At 44.6% G+C, this 17423-nt stretch overlaps 2 protein-coding genes across 2 annotated transcripts in view; both read right to left on the reverse strand.

Moving 5' to 3' along the window:
• Window positions 1-17423, reverse strand: part of LOC134038949 (NACHT, LRR and PYD domains-containing protein 12-like) — a 495359-nt gene that overhangs the window by 129410 nt on the left and 348526 nt on the right. The window lies entirely within an intron of this gene.
• LOC134038982 (stonustoxin subunit beta-like) overlaps window positions 1-17423 on the reverse strand; it is a 64437-nt gene that overhangs the window by 40666 nt on the left and 6348 nt on the right. The window contains exons 2-4 of the mRNA XM_062484733.1: window positions 9144-9319; window positions 8904-9020; window positions 7890-8006 (exon numbers count right to left, since the gene is read on the reverse strand). Of these exons, the coding sequence (XP_062340717.1) occupies window positions 7890-8006; window positions 8904-9020; window positions 9144-9232 (323 nt within the window). The 5' untranslated portion in view covers window positions 9233-9319. The remainder of the gene's footprint in view (window positions 1-7889; window positions 8007-8903; window positions 9021-9143; window positions 9320-17423) is intronic.

Here is a 17423-nt window from a genome sequence, read left to right on the forward strand (position 1 = left end):
GCCAGATTTCTTTGCGTTGTCTTGTCCCAAGAATTTCAGTGCCCAGTCTGACCTTGTGTTGTTCTGTGTACCTGACAATAAAAGACTTAAACATGTGTATTGTGTTTGTCATCACTCTGCCGAAGGACTTCTAGTAATCCGGTATGACTGGTCACAGTGCGCTCTGTTTGGTAATGTACTGTACAGAATAAAGAATTTGTATTAATCCGGCATCTTGACTATTCACGCACACAGTGTCTTCAAAACTTCCTCAACACTTCCTTGAGAGTTAAGGTTGGTTTAGGTGCAGTTCTATGGGCGTGTGTGAAGCCCTCTGCGACATTGCTCGTAGAAAGGGCTATACAAATAACATTTGATTTGAACACAATGACACGGTAGTCAGTAACCAATGTGAAATATTAACCTGCCTGAGAAGCTGATTTCACTAAGCTGGATTGTACCTGTGTAATATTCCAGAAAACTATCCTGTCTATCGTATACTGATACATCATGTGGTCATCCTGAGGTATTTCTATTATGTATTATGATTATAAGAAGGATTACAAACACTACTACCCTCTGGAGGTAGAAATAAAGAATATCAGTCTGTCATTTTCCTCTCAAACACCAAGAAGGTTTGATCAGTCAGAGGACTGTCTGTCCAGGTTGGCTGACTTTCCTTTTATCTCAAATGGAATCGTACCAAACTATAGTGTCATGTACATGCACTGCACCTTTTTCTTTCCTTTTTAAAAAGTGGAGAAGGACCATATTGAGGGAGGAACAGAAGGGTAACATTTGCAGTGGCCTCTTAAATGGAACCTTTCTGTTCCTCACTCAAAATCGTCCTTCTCCACTTTTTAAAAAAGGAAAGAAAAAGGTGCAGTGGTTTCCTAATTCTCTCCAGGACTATAGTAGTACAATACACCAAGAAAGTATTACATATTACATCCAATAGCAGGTCTGTCAGTATACCACGCAGCACACCTTTCTGGCTATTTCTGACACAACCCTTGAGGCAGGGATAGTGGTGTCAAGCACAGGGACAACAGTACACTAGCAGACAGATACGAAACACAATGCCATGTCAATCTACAATAATATAATAAAGTAGTATGTCTTAAATATATTTCTGTCCCACCCTGGTCTGTTTCACCCATCTCCTGTTTGTCTCCACCCCCTCCAGGTGTCTCCCATCTTCCTTCCTACCCTCATTTATCCCTGTGTTTTCTGTTTGGGGTCAGTTCTTCTTGTTTGTCAAGCCTACAGTACCAGCATGTTTTTCTCTACCTCCTTTAGTCTTTTCTGCCTCTTAGTTCCCCTGGTCCTTACATCCTGCCTGCCCTAACTCTCAGGGCCTCATTTACTAACAGGATTGCACCCATTTCAGGCGTAAAATAGCGGGTAAAGACATAAAACCGTATTTACAAAGGCAGCGCACTTGAGTAAAAACGCAGATTACCGCTGCTGGGAGGGTATAAGGGAAAGTGGGCGTGTGCCGCAAAGAGATGGGAGGAGAGAGTGTATTCTTCCTTGTATCATGTTAATGTTAGCTGTAACTTTGTGAACCAATATTTCTATCTCCTGTTCGCTGAACCTTCTTTTTCTTTTCCTCGAATCACTCATGGTGGCAGTAACATGCAGGCGATTTCTCCCGTCTTTTAATGGCTAATTAACACTAAAGGGCGGAGTAAGGCGCTGATTGCCCAACGAGATCTGGTTTGATAAACACCACGCAAAATGCGGAAATACACCGTGCGCTATTTGCGGTTGGGCAAAGGCACAGATTAAGCTGCGGTCGCAATGTTAGTAAATGAGGCCCTGAGTCTGCCTGCTGCCCTGTACCTGAATGACTCTGCCTTGTGGATGACAAGCCTGCCCTGAATATTCTTTGTCCGGACCCCTTGTACCTTTAGTAGACCACAAACTCACAACCAGTGTGTGGTGTGTGATTCAGTGCGTGGTGTGATTATAACTGTGGTTGTGTTATGTTGAACATGTATGCAGATCTGAACCAAAAATAGTTTACAATAACGTACAAGAGCGCCCGGTCCCAACCCAAGCTCTTCTCCTGTCTGGCCTCCCAATGGTGGAATCACCTCCTCACCTCCATCAGAGACACTAACTGTGTCCCCACCTTCAAGAAAAGGCTAAAGACGCACTTGTTCCGGGAGTGCAACAGTACTTAAGAAAGACTTGGAAAGGCTGGATCAGATGTTAGTTTATTTCCTCCAGGAACACAATGACACTTATTGAGGGACTTGTTGCTCTTGTTGGTTAGTTGTAACTGATTTAACTTCTTGTACTTTCTGTGAATTATATTATTGTTGCTTGCTTTCCTACAGGTACATTCTAGCACTTTCGAGGTTCATGTTGTTTAATTGTAATTTGTTTAACTACATGCTCTTATGTTTCTTTCCAGTGGCACTTATTTGCTTTTCACAATGTATGCTTCATGTTTTGGCTACCTGCAATGTTTTTGGGGCTATCTCATTGTTTAATATCATTGACCTATGCACTTTTGTAAAGCTATCTCTTGGAAGTCGCTTTGGATAAAAGCGTCTGCTAAATAAAAAAATTTAAACGTAAAGGTCCAAAAGAAAACACACACCTTGTGTAATTGTGCAAAGAGACGCTCACTGATGAGGTTGGGACTAGGCCTACATAAAACTTTTACCGGCATTTAGAAAGAAAACAAAAAAAAAAAAGGTAAGCGAGGAGTAGGTGATGCTAGCCAAGCTAGCTACCTAACGTTTGCAATCTGTTTATGTACCAAAACTCTTCATAACTCCTCTCTTCCACCATTACACAAAGAGATATAGCAAGTATTAGCTATTGTGAAGGAATGATAACATACTGCTGATCAATGCTGCTATACTAATCACTACCTCGTATGCATATGTATACACAAATGTCATGTAATGCTTCATACTAATATATACATATATCCAAACATTATCAATTGATTCATTAAAGAACAAATGGGTTCAGGCACCAAGATGATTCTAAGTAAGTGGAATGCTGAGGTCAAGCAGGCCAGCATGGGAGTCGAGTCTGTGGCACTCGGGGTCTGGTGTGAGCACAGTGGGCTATTCAGCTCTGGAGAGCAGTGTCAAAATGAGAGATAAGGTAATGCTGGGACAGTAACTCTTCGCTGCTCAAGGACGAGTCCGACCGGCTGGTCTGACTTGCAGTTTTGGATATACTCTGTTCTGAGGTCACATTCGCTTGGAGACCCTGCCCTTGTTCCCCCCCTTTCACACCTGCATTCCCTGGGAGACCCCCTAAAAAACTAAAGGCCGATATATGCTTCTCCGTTTTCCAAAAAACGGACACATGGGAACGCCCTCCTCTACGAGGAACGCCCTGAGAGCTCGACGTGCACCTCCTGAATTTTTTAACTATCCGTCGTAATTGCGGATAGTTAAGGATACCTCCTTGGCTGTGATTGGTCAGTATTAAGAACTGCTTGTGTCAGGGGCGGGGTTGCCGTGATAAACAGGACGAACAGAATCCTTTGACCGCCATTGCTGTAAGTTTTTACAATTCATATTTCAGCTAAAAAGTACATGTAAATCAGCATCTGAATTAAAATGTGACGAGAAATGGGCAGTGTAGTTGCGGAAAATGTGTGTATTTTATTGATGAAACGGCTAATTTGTAAATTTGCTCAGACTTCTCGATAACCTAGGTAAATAAACACTCGACGACGACTTACAAAAAAAAACGTTGCACCACCTACTCTTCTGGCGGTGAATTGTTTTCAGCACCCACAGCCTACGGAGAACCATAAACGCAGTCTATCCGTCCGTATCCGTAAGCCCGCCCATCCGTAATCGGAGACGCAGAAGCATACTGCGGCCTTTACAATCAGTGTGTGGTGTGTGATTAAACAGGAATACAAACCTCAGTGTCTCCAGCTTGCAGAGTGGATTCCTCAGTCCAGCAGAGAGCAGCTTCATGCCTGAATCCCCCAGGTTGTTGTTACTCAAGTCCAGCTCTGTCAGATCTGAGGAGGGGAGAGCTGAGGCCAGCGCTTCACAGCACCGTGCTGAGAGGTTACAGTCATTCAGCCTAATAACATAAGGAGAATGTAAGACATCATCAGAGTCATAGTTTGTGTGATAGAATCATACAACAATCAAATATTACATCACAATATGTGCTAAGTCATATTGTTATTTAAATTCTTCAAATGGCTTATACATACAGAGCAGTTTTGGAGTCTTTGACCACTGGCAGCAGCCTCAGAAGACCTTCCTCTGATCTGGAGTATATCTTCAGGTCAAACACGTCCATCTTCTCTTCTGAAGTCAGCAACAGAAAGACCAGAGCTGACCACTGTGTAGATGAGAGATTCTTCTCACTGGAGAGACTTCCTGAGCTCAGGTAGTGTTGGATCTCCTCCACCAGAGAATGGTCGTTCAGTTCATTCAGGCAGTGGAACAGATTCATGCATCTCTCTGCAGAGGGATCCTCTCTGATCTTCTCCTTGATGTACTTGACTGTTTCCTCATGGCTCTCTGTCTTGTTACTTTTCTGACCCAGTAGGCCTCGTAAGTGAGTCTGGTTGGACTCCATTGAGAGGCCCAGGAGGAAGCGGAGGAAAAGGTCCAGCTGTCCATTCTTACTCTGCAAGGCCTTGTCCACAGCACTCTTGTAGAATCGGACTTCTGGTTTCTCTTTGAAAAGAGCCAAAAGTTTGTTGGAACTGGAAGCTGATGGAGTCTCAGACATCAGATTCTGCTTGTTGTTGATGAATGAGAGAAACACAAACACAGCAGCCAGAAACTCCTGAAAGCTCAGATGGACAAAGCAGAACACCTTCTCCTGGAAGACTTTTCTCTCCTCTCTGAAGATCTGTGTGAACACTCCTGAGTGCACTGAGGCATCACAGACATCAATGCCACACTCTGTCAGGTCTTTCTCATAGAAGATCAGGTTGCCTTTGTCCAACTGGTGGAAGGCCAGTTTTCCCAGGGACTGAATGCTCTTAATGCTCTCTTCATCCCAGTGTGGATCTGTCTCAGTTTTCCCAGCATACTTCACTTTCCTCTGTTTGGTCTGTAACACCAGGAAGGCTGTGTACATCTCAGTCAGGGTCTTGGGCATCTTCTCTTTCTTCTCTGTTCTCAGCATGTGTTCAAGGACTGTAACAGTAATCCAAGAGAAGACTGGTATGTGGCACATGATGTAGAGGATCCTTGATGTCTTGATGTGTGAGATGATTCTCGTGGCCAGGATCTCATCACTGCATCTCTTCATGATGTACTCATCCTTCTGTGGGTCATTGAACCCTCGTACCTCTGTCACCAGGTCAACACACTCAGAAGGGATCTGATTGGCTGCTGCAGGTCGAGTGGTGATCCAGATGAGAGCAGAGGGAAGCAACTTTCCTCTGATCAGGTTGGTCAGCAGCACATCCACTGAGGTGGACTTTGTGGCATCACACCAGCTCTTGTTATTTTTGAAGGCTAAGGGCAGTTGACACTCATCCAGACCGTCAAAGACAAACAGAACGTTGTACTTGTCGTAGTTGGAGATTCCTGATTCTCTGGTTTCTGAGAAGAAGTGATGGACAAGTTCCATCAGACTGAACTCTTTTCCATCCAACAAATTCAGCTCTCGAAATGGCAGAGGAAAGATTAATTGGATTTCCTGATTGGCTAGTCCTTCAGCCCAATCCGTGATGAACTTCTGCACAGAGACAGTTTTTCCGATGCCAGCAACTCCTTTTGTCAGAACAATTCTGATATGTGTATCTCGTCCAGCTGAGGGTTTAAAGATGTTGTTGTATGTGATGGCTGTTTCTGGTCTTGCTGATTTCCTGGATGCTGTCTCAATCTGTCTCACCTCATGTTCATTATTGATCTCTCCACTTTCACCCTCTGTGATGTAGAGATCTGTGTAGATCTTATTGAGAAGAGTTGGATTTCCTTGTTTGGCTATGCCCTCGAACACAGTTTCAAACTTCTTCTTTAGTTCAGATTTGAGTTTCTGTTGACAAATCTCAGCACGCTCACCTAAACAAAAAACAACACATGTTAAGTGTGTGTTTTTGTTAAACGTAGTTTTGATTATTCACAGATTATGAACAAAACATATTTTTTTAAATCTATAATCATTTATCAGGTACACAATAATGAAACAGCTTAGTATACTCACACATAATACAAAGTCATAGGAAGATCTACACAACATTGGGCTACTCTGAGTCTCATAACTTTCTTTGTATATCTAACCTTCATCATGTATTATTAATCGGTCAACTAAGACTAAATATGGAGTCTCTTACTTTTCTCCAGAGTGTCAGCCAGCTCCTTCTGGTTCATGTTCCTCAGGACGTGCAGTGTGATCTTCAGAGCTCCCTCTCTGGCACTGCTCTCCTGCTTCTGATATTCAGGGTCCACCACTTCCTGGTCCTCCCTCTGACTCTCTAAGCCTTCTGGGAAATCTGAACTCAGAATCCTCTTCATCCTCTTCAGCTCTTTCTTCACAAACCTGATGACCGTCTCCTCAAGCACCTGAAACAGAGAGGGGAGATATCAGACGAACCAGGAACTCTATACACAGTAGAACAATATGATTAAAATGAATATGTTCATCTAAAGTTTGTACTTTAGATGAACACAAAACTCACTGTGAATATGGAGGACAAGTCCTCATGGTGACTCTGGTCTGACTCAGACTTCTCCTGTTGATCTCTGAGGACAAGAGATGACATTACTTAACCACATGAACCACATGTACAAGGGCTGATCATCTACTAAAGAGTGTATCATACATAAGCATGAGTGGTAATCTGAACTGTATCCACTCATGCATACACACAGACACACTGTATAAGAGTGATACCATCACTACCAAGTAAACCATCTTCTATACCACTACAAGGCACTATTCCTTTAATACATTCCTCAAAGATAGGAGCACTGTCACCCCCAGGTAAACAAGTGTGTTGTGTTTCAACCAGACACTGACACAGAAGAATGACATCAGGGTCCACCTCACACAGGGCTGCATGTTTGCTAGCAGCCTGCTTTAGACACTGCAGCACTCCTCCACCCAGGAGTTTAAGACCTTCTGGTCTCAACCAGTCTAAGTGGGCTGAGCCCTGCCCGGTCTGTGCTCATACCAGGCCTGGTACCTGCAGGGCTGGACACTGACTCTCATGCTGTCTGTGTGTGTGTGTGTGTGTGTGTGTGTGTGTGTGTGTGTGTGTGTGTGTGTGTGTGTGTGTGTGTGTGTGTGTGTGTGTGTGTAGGGAGGTTATTGTTGTCAAACTTCCACTAGAGCTGCACTGATCTCTCTTATTTGTATGTAAAGCTATTATAACAAAATTATTAAGACTTTTAAGGTGGAGAAGTAACTCACAGGCTTATCCTAGAGTTCGCTCTAGTCTCTACTAAATTAAATAATTTTTCTGCACCGACATGGAATGACCTAATGGTAGTATGGTATGGCTTGCATAATTGCATTTGTTTCAGGGTAGTTTGTTGTGGTTGTGTTGTGGTTGAGTCTCTGTGTTAATGTCAGGGAAAGTTCAACATTAAAGCAGCACAGTGGACTGGTAGGTTGTGGTCCTGTCTCTCACTGATCAAACACAACAAGGAGGTCAAAGGGTTTGATGTGCCTGATGGTGGTCTAGAGGTTAAACCATAGATACAGAAAGAGAAGACCAACACCACATGTTAATGAAATAATATTAAATAACAGCTCCCTCTCACTGTGTAGCTCTACCTCATGGTCTGAACATCAGCCAGGCTATGAGTTCTGACTTTGTTTAGTAGAAATGTCACATGATGATCCTGAATCTAATGATGACGTTATACTTCGTTATACAGACGGCTTCTTTACATCATGTCACCTTCATCACGTAACATTGAACACCAGCAGAGGTCAGTACATACCCTTCTTCATTAGAAGGTCTTCCTCCATCACTGAACGTGATAGGTAGATCCATAGACCTGTCACTCTTCATGGACACACAGCTGGGTACAGGTGAGGCTGGTCTCTGCTGTCTCATCCTGTCAACAAACACAACAAAGTGTCTTACAAACATAAATCACTAAAGTAGACACCACAGATATATCATACTGTCCAACATGTGTTGCTGTAGTCACTCATCAGTAGGGTTTAGAACCAGGCTTGAATATTGCTGGTCAACTTGAATGAGTCAGACAGGCAAGTTTCCAGACCTGTTGTTACTCTGTATCTCTCACTGTGAACCTTTACCACATGGTCTGTATGTCAGCCAGGCTGGCAGTCAGCAGCTCTAACCCTGTGTTTTAGTAGGGATGTGATGAGGGATACTTTAGTATCTACAGTCAGCAGCTCTAACCCTGTGTTTTAGTAGGGATGTGATGAGGGATACTTTAGTATCTACAGTCAGCATCTCTAACCCTGTGTTTTAGTAGGGATGTGATGAGGGATACTTTAGTATCTACAGTCAGCATCTCTAACCCTGTGTTTTAGTAGAGATTTTACATGATAAAGCAAAGGTCTACATTGGACTTTTAGATTATAAATACTACTACTTCACTTAAAAAAATGTCTCTACCAGTGAGCAACATGTCCCCTTTCATGGATTATTTCCAAACATTTTAACTGCTCAGTATTACCAACAAACAGGTGTTGGCAATTAATGGGTCTGGCCTGACCAACTGTATACACTTAACAATTAGACAGTAAAGACAATAAACAGTAGGGATTGAGGCTGGCAGGTTGTGCTCTGACAGGAATAAGTAATGTTGCATTGATTCATGTGGGCCCAAGTACATTTAAACACTATTACTATAATCACATATAAACTATCAGACAAATATATAATAATATAGGAATATTGAGTCCCAGTAGAGACGGCTTCTTCATACCATGTCACCTTCATCACATAACATTGAACACCGGCAGAGGTCAGTACATACCCTTCCTCATTAGAAGGTCCTCCTCCATCACTGAACATGATAGGTGCATCCATAGACCTGTCACTCTTCATGGACACACAGCTGGGTACAGGTGAGGCTGGTCTCTCCTGGATTGGGCTTCAACACAACAGAGACAGACCTTCAGTCTCTCATTTATTCTGACTAATGATGATGTCATAATATCACTGCTGAGCTCTGAGATGGAAAACAGTCATGAACAGGTATGGATTCTCATCTTACCTCTTAGCTTTGGTGTCCATGTCATGTTCCCCAGAGAGACTCATTTTAGAGGCAGTGCCCCCTTCCTCTCTCTCTCCAGACAGACTCATTTTAGAGGCAGTGCCCCCTCCTCCCTCTCAAAGTCAGAACTTCTCTCCTCAGGGTCAGATTAGGATTTTGAAGCCAGACCTGTAGACCTGTAAACAAACAACAGTTAGAATCCAACCCTATCAGACTGTTACCTCAAGAGAGGAAGGAAAACTAACTTTATACCCTCATTAAGAACACACCACTATGATGTAAACAACTCAGTTAAAATGTATTCAGTACCTCAGTCATTTACCTCATACTGACATAAGACAACAGAAGACAACAGAGAAGACAACAAGCTCCACTCCATCTTACTGCTCCATCAGCTGTACTGAGCACTACCTCACTTCCTCTTACAAGAAGCTCCACTCCATCTTACTGCACCATCAGCTGTACTGAGCACTACCTCACTTCCTCTTACAACAAGCTCCACTCCATCTTACTGCACCATCAGCTGTACTGAGCACTACCTCACTTCCTCTTACAACAAGCTCCACTCCATCTTACTGCTCCATCAGCTGTACTGAGCACTACCTCACTTCCTCTTACAACAAGCTCCACTCCATCATACTGCACCATCAGCTGTACTGAGCACTACCTCACTTCCTCTTACAACAAGCTCCACTCCATCTTACTGCTCCATCAGCTGTACTGAGCACTACCTCACTTCCTCTTACAACAAGCTCCACTCCATCATACTGCACCATCAGCTGTACTGAGCACTACCTCACTTCCTCTTACAACAAGCTCCACTCCATCATACTGCTCCATCAGCTGTACTGAGCACTACCTCACTTCCTCTTACAACAAGCTCCACTCCATCATACTGCACCATCAGCTGTACTGAGCACTACCTCACTTCCTCTTACAACAAGCTCCACTCCATCATACTGCACCATCAGCTGTACTGAGCACTAACTCACTTCCTCTTACATTTACATTTACATTTATTCATTTAGCAGACGCTTTTATCCAAAGCGACTTCCAAGAGAGAGCTCTACAAAGTGCATAGGTCACTGATCATAACAACGAGATAGCCACAAAAACATTGCGAGTAGCAATAAAACATGAAGCACACATTGTGAACAACCAAAGTAAGTGCCAAAGGGAAGAACCATAAGAGCATGTAGTTAAACAAGTTACAATTAAACAACATAAACTGCTATAAGTGCAAGTGTACCTGTGGAAAAAACAAGCAACAATAATAAAAACAATATATCACAGCGAGTACAAACAATTTTAAATCAGTTACCATTAACCACAAGAGCAACAAGTCTCTGAGCAAGAGTCATTGTGATCCTTGAGGAAACTAACATCGGGTCAAGCGAACCATTCCTAAGTACCGTTGTACTCCCAGAACAAGTGCGTCTTGACCCTTTTCTTGAAGGTGGAGAGACAGTCAGTGTCTCTGATGAGGTGGGGAGTTGATTCCACCACTGGGGGGCCAGACAGGAGAAGAGCTTGTGTTGGGACCGGGCGGTCTTGAGCGGTGGGACCACCAGGCGGTTGTCTGAAGAAGACCGTAGGTGACGGTTGGGGGTGTAAGGCTGCAGGAGAGACTTGATGTAGACGGGTGCAGTCCCGTTCACTGCTTGGAAGGTCAGTACCAGGGTCTTGAATCTGATACGGGCCATGATAGGTAGCCAGTGGAGAGAGAAGAGGAGCGGGGTAACATGGGAGCGTCTGGGTAGATTGTAGACCAGGCACAAAACTGGTTGTTGGACTGTTGCAGACACATGAGACAGGATTATAACCAGGATTAAATGCCTGGAATGCTGCACCTAAAAGACTTTCACTGTACCATGAAGTATGACCCTGACTCCACAGATTTTGAGTGGGGCATTGAATGGGATGAGTACTTTGATGGATGACACCCTGGGTAAACACTCCCTTTGAACAACAAGACTTGGGGGCCCATGGTCAGACAGATGTCTGCACCATCACATCTAGCTCCCTTTAACCAACAGTGGAAACTAGCACAACCGAGAGACTTTTTGAGAGGAATGTTGAAATAACCGCAGAAAGCCATGTTGTAACCACTGAACCCAGACAAGCTCCAGACCTCTGTGTGTTCCCTGGTGACCCCTGAACTTGACCAAACCCTCTCTGGGGTTCTGATACCTTGTGGCAGACAGGAAATGTTGTTGGTCTGATTAAAGTTTGTCATGGCCTTACAGTAGCATATGAGAGGTGGGGGCAGGGTGACACCCAGCCTTACAGTAGCATGAAAGAGAGGAGGTAAAGGAGGAGAGAGGGGGAGGAGTAGAGGAGGAGAGAGAAGGTAAGGAGACGGGGGGTGAGGAGGAGAGAGGGGGAGGTGTAGAGGAGGAGAGAGGAGGTAAGGAGACAGGGGGTGAGGAGGAGAGAGGAGGGGGATGAGTAGAGGAGGAGAGAGGAGGTAAAGGAGACAGGGGGTGAGCAGGAGAGAGGGGGAGGAGTAGAGGAGGAGAGAGGGGGTAAAGGAGACGGGGTGAGGAGGCGAGAGGGGGAGGTGTAGAGGAGGAGAGAGGAGGTAAAGGAGACAGGGGGTGAGGAGGAGAGAGGGGGTAAAGGAGACGGGGTGAGGAGGAGAGAGGGGGAGGAGTAGAGGAGGAGAGAGGAGGTAAAGGAGACAGGGGGTGAGGAGGAGAGAGGGGGAGGAGTAGAGGAGGAGAGAGGAGGTAAAGGAGACAGGGGGTGAGGAGGAGAGAGGGGGAGGAGTAGAGGAGGAGAGAGGAGGTATGGTGTGTGGGGTGTATGTATGTATGTGTATATAGGTTTACATAATAATAATATTATATGTGTATGTTTGTATGTGTTTGCTGTATACTGTACAGTATGCTTGTGTTGTCAATATTTGACCTATAATATACTAACTTGCCAATAAAGCACTTAAAATATTTTGATAAAAAGTGAAAGAGATAGAGGGGAAGTGAGAAAGGGAGAGGGTGGGAGAGAGAGAGAGAGAGAGAGAGAGAAAGAGAGAGAGAGTGACGGGGAGAGAGAGAGAGAGAGAGAGTGAGGGGGGGGAGAGAGAGAGAGAGAGAGAGAGAGAGAGAGGGGGGGGGGAGAGAGAGAGAGAGAGAGAGAGAGAGAGAGAGAGAGAGAGAGAGAGAGAGAGAAGAGAGAGAGAGAGAGAGAGAGAGAGAGAATGTTTTCCATTATTATGTGTAGAAGCACTAATCAGTGGTTCACAATGCAGCCATGTCCTTGTGCTGCCCCCTAGTGGTGCTACAGGACACTTGTCTCATTGAAACAATGTCAAGACTTTACAAGAGTTTAGGTCCTCAATGTTTCTTCTGATATTAGTCACCTCTTCAGGGGCCCTAGCAGTAGACCAGCTGGACACAAATGAAGGCTCTCCAGCAGCCTGTTGGTCATGTGATTAGAGAGCTGGGGGAGCTGTTATAGAGCAGTCAGAGACACACCTGGAGGATACAGCCTTGGAGAGGAGGGCAGGAAGTGATCAGTTCCCCCATAACCACCCAGGGTGGAGGGAGGACCTACACACCAGACGTAGGTCAACCAGGTGTTCCACCCTGGAGAAATGGAGAAGCCCAGTATTTAGTTGTGGCTGGGAGGGATCAGCCAGGGGCTCAGTATTTCATCAGTACAGTGGGAGAATTCTGAACTTCATGATATGTGTGTCAGTACTACAGGATTTAGTTGAAACAATCTACGTTAAAGTTTGAGCAGGTAAATGATGTAGGCTACACCTTGTACCTCATAAACAAGGTAGAGCAGGTAAATGATGTAGGCTACACCTTGTACCTCATCAACAAGGTAGAGCAGGTAAATGATGTAGGCTACACCTTGTACCTCATAAACAAGGTAGAGCAGGTAAATGATGTAGGCTACACCTTGTACCTCATCAACAAGGTAGAGCAGGTAAATGATGTAGGCTACACCTTGTACCTCAAAAACTGTCAAATATACAAGCAAGAAGTCATAAAAGACAAAAACATTGCAGTGTGAAATCTGTAGCACTCCCATTGAAAAGCTTTTTTTCAACATACCAATTGCACCTCAAATTCAGACACTGCTTTAGAATCCTCCCATTCAAAACAGCATGAGCTACAGACACCAAGGGCCACAGAATGAACATGTCACCTCGAACATATATCATGGTGAAAGATATCAAAACGTATCAAAACAGATCCAAACAATTTGTCTTTTCATTTCAGTTCTGACGGCTCACCTGTGTACATGTCTTCCAGATGTTCAATATGGCCGATACAGCTGCATTTAAACAAGCTCCCTCCCAGAAGGAGATCTCAGAAGGGAGCGCTTGTGGGTCTTTGGTTTGGTGCTCAAGAGACACTCCTGTCCATTTTCTCTGACTCTTTGTTGGCCAAAACACTGGCATCCAAAGGTGTTTTAGAGAAAAACTGGAACATGTGTGAACAGCAAGATTGTTGGACTATGTGGTTGTGTAGATGTAAAGGCAAGACGAGCCAAGAAAAACACCACACAGTTTAAAGGGTACTTTGGTTGTGGCTTCTGTTTACATCCTGGTACTCTAGTAGAGAAACAGGAGAGATACACTGTGCTGCTACAGAACATCCTGACAGAGAGGTAAAGAACATGCTGGAAGATACATAGCAAGCAGTAGAGAAACAGGTGAAGGACACTGTGGAGGTAGTCAGGTGGAGGAGAGCTGGAGGGAGATACAGGTGGAGGTAGTCAGGTGGAGGAGAGCTGGAGGGAGATACAGGTGGAGGTAGTCAGGTGGAGGAGAGCTGGAGGGAGATACAGGTGGAGGTAGTCAGGTGGAGGAGAGCTGGAGGGAGATACAGGTGGAGGTAGTCAGGTGGAGGAGAGCTGGAGGGAGATACAGGTGGAGGTAGTCAGGTGGAGGAGAGCTGGAGGGAGATACAGGTGGAGGTAGTCAGGTGGAGGAGAGCTGGAGGGAGATACAGGTGGAGGTAGTCAGGTGGAGGAGCAGGAGGGAGATACAGGTGGAGGTAGTCAGGTGGAGGAGAGCTGGAGGGAGATACAGGTGGAGGTAGTCAGGTGGAGGAGAGCTGGAGGGAGATACAGGTGGAGGTAGTCAGGTGGAGGAGAGCTGGAGGGAGATACAGGTGGAGGTAGTCAGGTGGAGGAGAGCTGGAGGGAGATACAGGTGGAGGTAGTCAGGTGGAGGAGAGCTGGAGGGAGATACAGGTGGAGGTAGTCAGGTGGAGGAGAGCTGGAGGGAGATACAGGTGGAGGTAATCAGGTGGAGGAGAGCTGGAGGGAGATACAGGTGGAGGTAGTCAGGTGGAGGAGAGCTGGAGGGAGATACAGGTGGAGGTAGTCAGGTGGAGGAGAGCTGGAGGGAGATACAGGTGGAGGTAGTCAGGTGGAGGAGAGCTGGAGGGAGATACAGGTGGAGGTAGTCAGGTGGAGGAGAGCAGGAGGGAGATACAGGTGGAGGTAGTCAGGTGGAGGAGAGCTGGAGGGAGATACAGGTGGAGGTAGTCAGGAAGTAAATCAGACTAAACTGTAGAGTCTGATTCTCGTGTCTCTGGTTCAGATGGCCCATCTGTTACATTCCAGCTTATACAGTGCTCTTGGAAGATGACACTAGTTTTATTTAGACTTGCTTCATGTAGAAATATTAAATGTTTTTATAAAAATGGTCTCTTTTGTAACTGATGGATTGTCTAAATGTTTATTATATGAATCTCTTCTGATAACCAGCCAGTTACTCCTCAACTGTACTCATCACTCCTGCTCATGTCTGATGTCTTATCAGTCTGTCAGCCTCTGTTCTGTAGAAACCATGTCAGGAATGAGGAAATGCACATGTTGAGAACATGTCCCTCCCTGTAACAGATGACAGAGCTAACCAGACCGGTTGAGGTAACAGAGGTTTAGTCTGAGAACATTTGAGGCAAAGTTAACCCAGAGATGGACACTTGGTGAGACTGAGGGGGTGCAGTCTACAAGATGCAGTCTGTGTATATAAGAGAGGTCTACAAGATGCAGTCTGTGTATATAGGAGGTCTACATGATGCAGTCTGTGTATATAGGAGAGGTCTACATGATGCAGTCTGTGTATATAGGAGAGGTCTACAAGATGCAGTCTGTGTATATAGGAGAGGTCTACAAGATGCAGTCTGTGTATATAAGAGAGGTCTACAAGATGCAGTCTGTGTATATAAGAGAGGTCTACAAGATGCAGTCTGTGTATATAGGAGAGGTCTACAAGATGCAGTCTGTGTATATAGGAGAGGTCTACAAGATGCAGTCTGTGTATATAGGAGAGTTATAAACATAATGGGATATATCATCATGCTTTCCTTCATTAACCTGCATTGAACAAATCTCCACTTCCCAAGGTGCTGGTTTGTCACTCAGGTCATTTATATCAGTCAAGCATCCTGGGCCTCCTAAGACATGATCCTGACTGAACCATACAGACAGGTCATTCTCTCTCTCTCTCTCTCTCTCTCTCTCTCTCTCTCTCTCTCTCTCTCTCTCTCTCTCTCTCTCTCTCTCTCTCTCTCTCTCTCTTCTCTCTCTCTCTCTCTCTCTCTCTCTCTCTCTCTCTCTCTCTCTCTCTCTCTCTCTCTCTCTCTCTCTCTCTCTCTCTCTCTCTCTCTCTGTTGATGATCCTGACTGAACCATACAGACAGGTCATTCTCTCTCTCTCTCTGTTCCTTTCAGACAGAACAGTGCAGGGGGGCACATAGGGACCACCACCCTTTTCTAACCATTTCTCTTTATCCTCTCGCTCTCTCTCAATTCAATTCAATTCAGCTTTATTAGCATGACAGTCATTTCAACCGTATTGCCAAAGCAAGACGCACAATAACAGACAACCATACATCAACAACTCTCTCTTTCCATTCTTGCCTGTCCAGGTAAAATTTCGTTTTAACTGACACTTCTGTGGTATAAGAGAACATTATTGTTCCTACACTTTCTGCTCTCTGACAGTAAACTTAGTAACAGTGATAACTAAATTACATCTTCTGTGTTGCCTACCTCCGTGTTCTGTGTAAACTATGTAATGAATGAGGAAACACCTGTAGTTTAGCCCAGGCAGCACCAGCAGTTATGGATCCCATGAAAAATACATGACCCGTCCCTTATGAATATAATCATTCCACTCATGACACATCACACCAATGAATCATTCAGCAGTGTACAAAGAAAAGTAGAATGGAGCAACAAAAACACATTAAGCTAAACTTAACCCTACGCTGCCAGTGCTATAAACCAAACCTTATCTGTTAGGACCTCTGCAACAAAACCTGTTTCTGAGCTAAACTTAACCCTATGCTGACAGTTCTAGCTAGTTCAATCTACTGTCTGCTCAAAAATAAATATAAACGCTCCCAGGGTCTTTCTCATGCTCAGGATACTCTTGCACAGGGCAAATGAAACATTCATCAATGCACAGAGGAACACATGGAACAGGTTTACACTAGAGGGTGTATTGAATGAAGGTTTATGTCATCATGGGTTGTCATACGCTATCCATCTCTTTGACACAAAAGCTGTTAGCACTAGCTCCTCAGCCTATTGAGGACCAAAGCACTCTAAATATGATATACAAATATAATATTCTTTAAACCCTTAATGACACATACAGTGTTGTTGTCAAATATCCTAGTCTGTCTCCTCCCTGGACACTGATAACTGATAACACAGTACATCCTCTTCCTGTTGATCAGCACAGGTAGGAGGTCCTTAACCACTGACTGACATTGTTGCCAACACACAATAGCTTATGATAACATTTACAGACACAATAGACGTTTAACAAACATGAAATAATGTTATATTGTAGTCTAGGATCTATGCTGATAAACAAACACATGTCCAGTATTTGAAAGGATAAGGACCATCCGACCAGGAATAGAGATGCTCATTTACTTAATCATAACCTGACCTGGACTGACAGTAATCTTCACTCTCCAACACCTTCTACTGACCTTTATAAAACTCTGGTTCACCATCAGCCTCCTCTCTGTGCTCCATCTGGTTCTGTGTGTGTCTGACAGTAATGAACATACAGTACATAGTTGAATGTGTCACACCCACATACATACACCCACACACACTTCTGTTTGGACCAGTTGATCCTGTTTGGAGTCTCATTACAGGACGTCACCTGCATCCTGTACATGCATGTACACACACAAACAACCAGACTACATACATGGAGGAGGAGGGAGAGAGAGAAAGACAGAGGTAGACAGGAGAAGGGGAGAGAGAGACAGAGGGGGAGAGGCAGAGAGA

This window comes from Osmerus eperlanus, chromosome 18 (assembly GCF_963692335.1).
Source record: "Osmerus eperlanus chromosome 18, fOsmEpe2.1, whole genome shotgun sequence".
Taxonomy (NCBI): Eukaryota; Metazoa; Chordata; class Actinopteri; order Osmeriformes; family Osmeridae; genus Osmerus; species Osmerus eperlanus.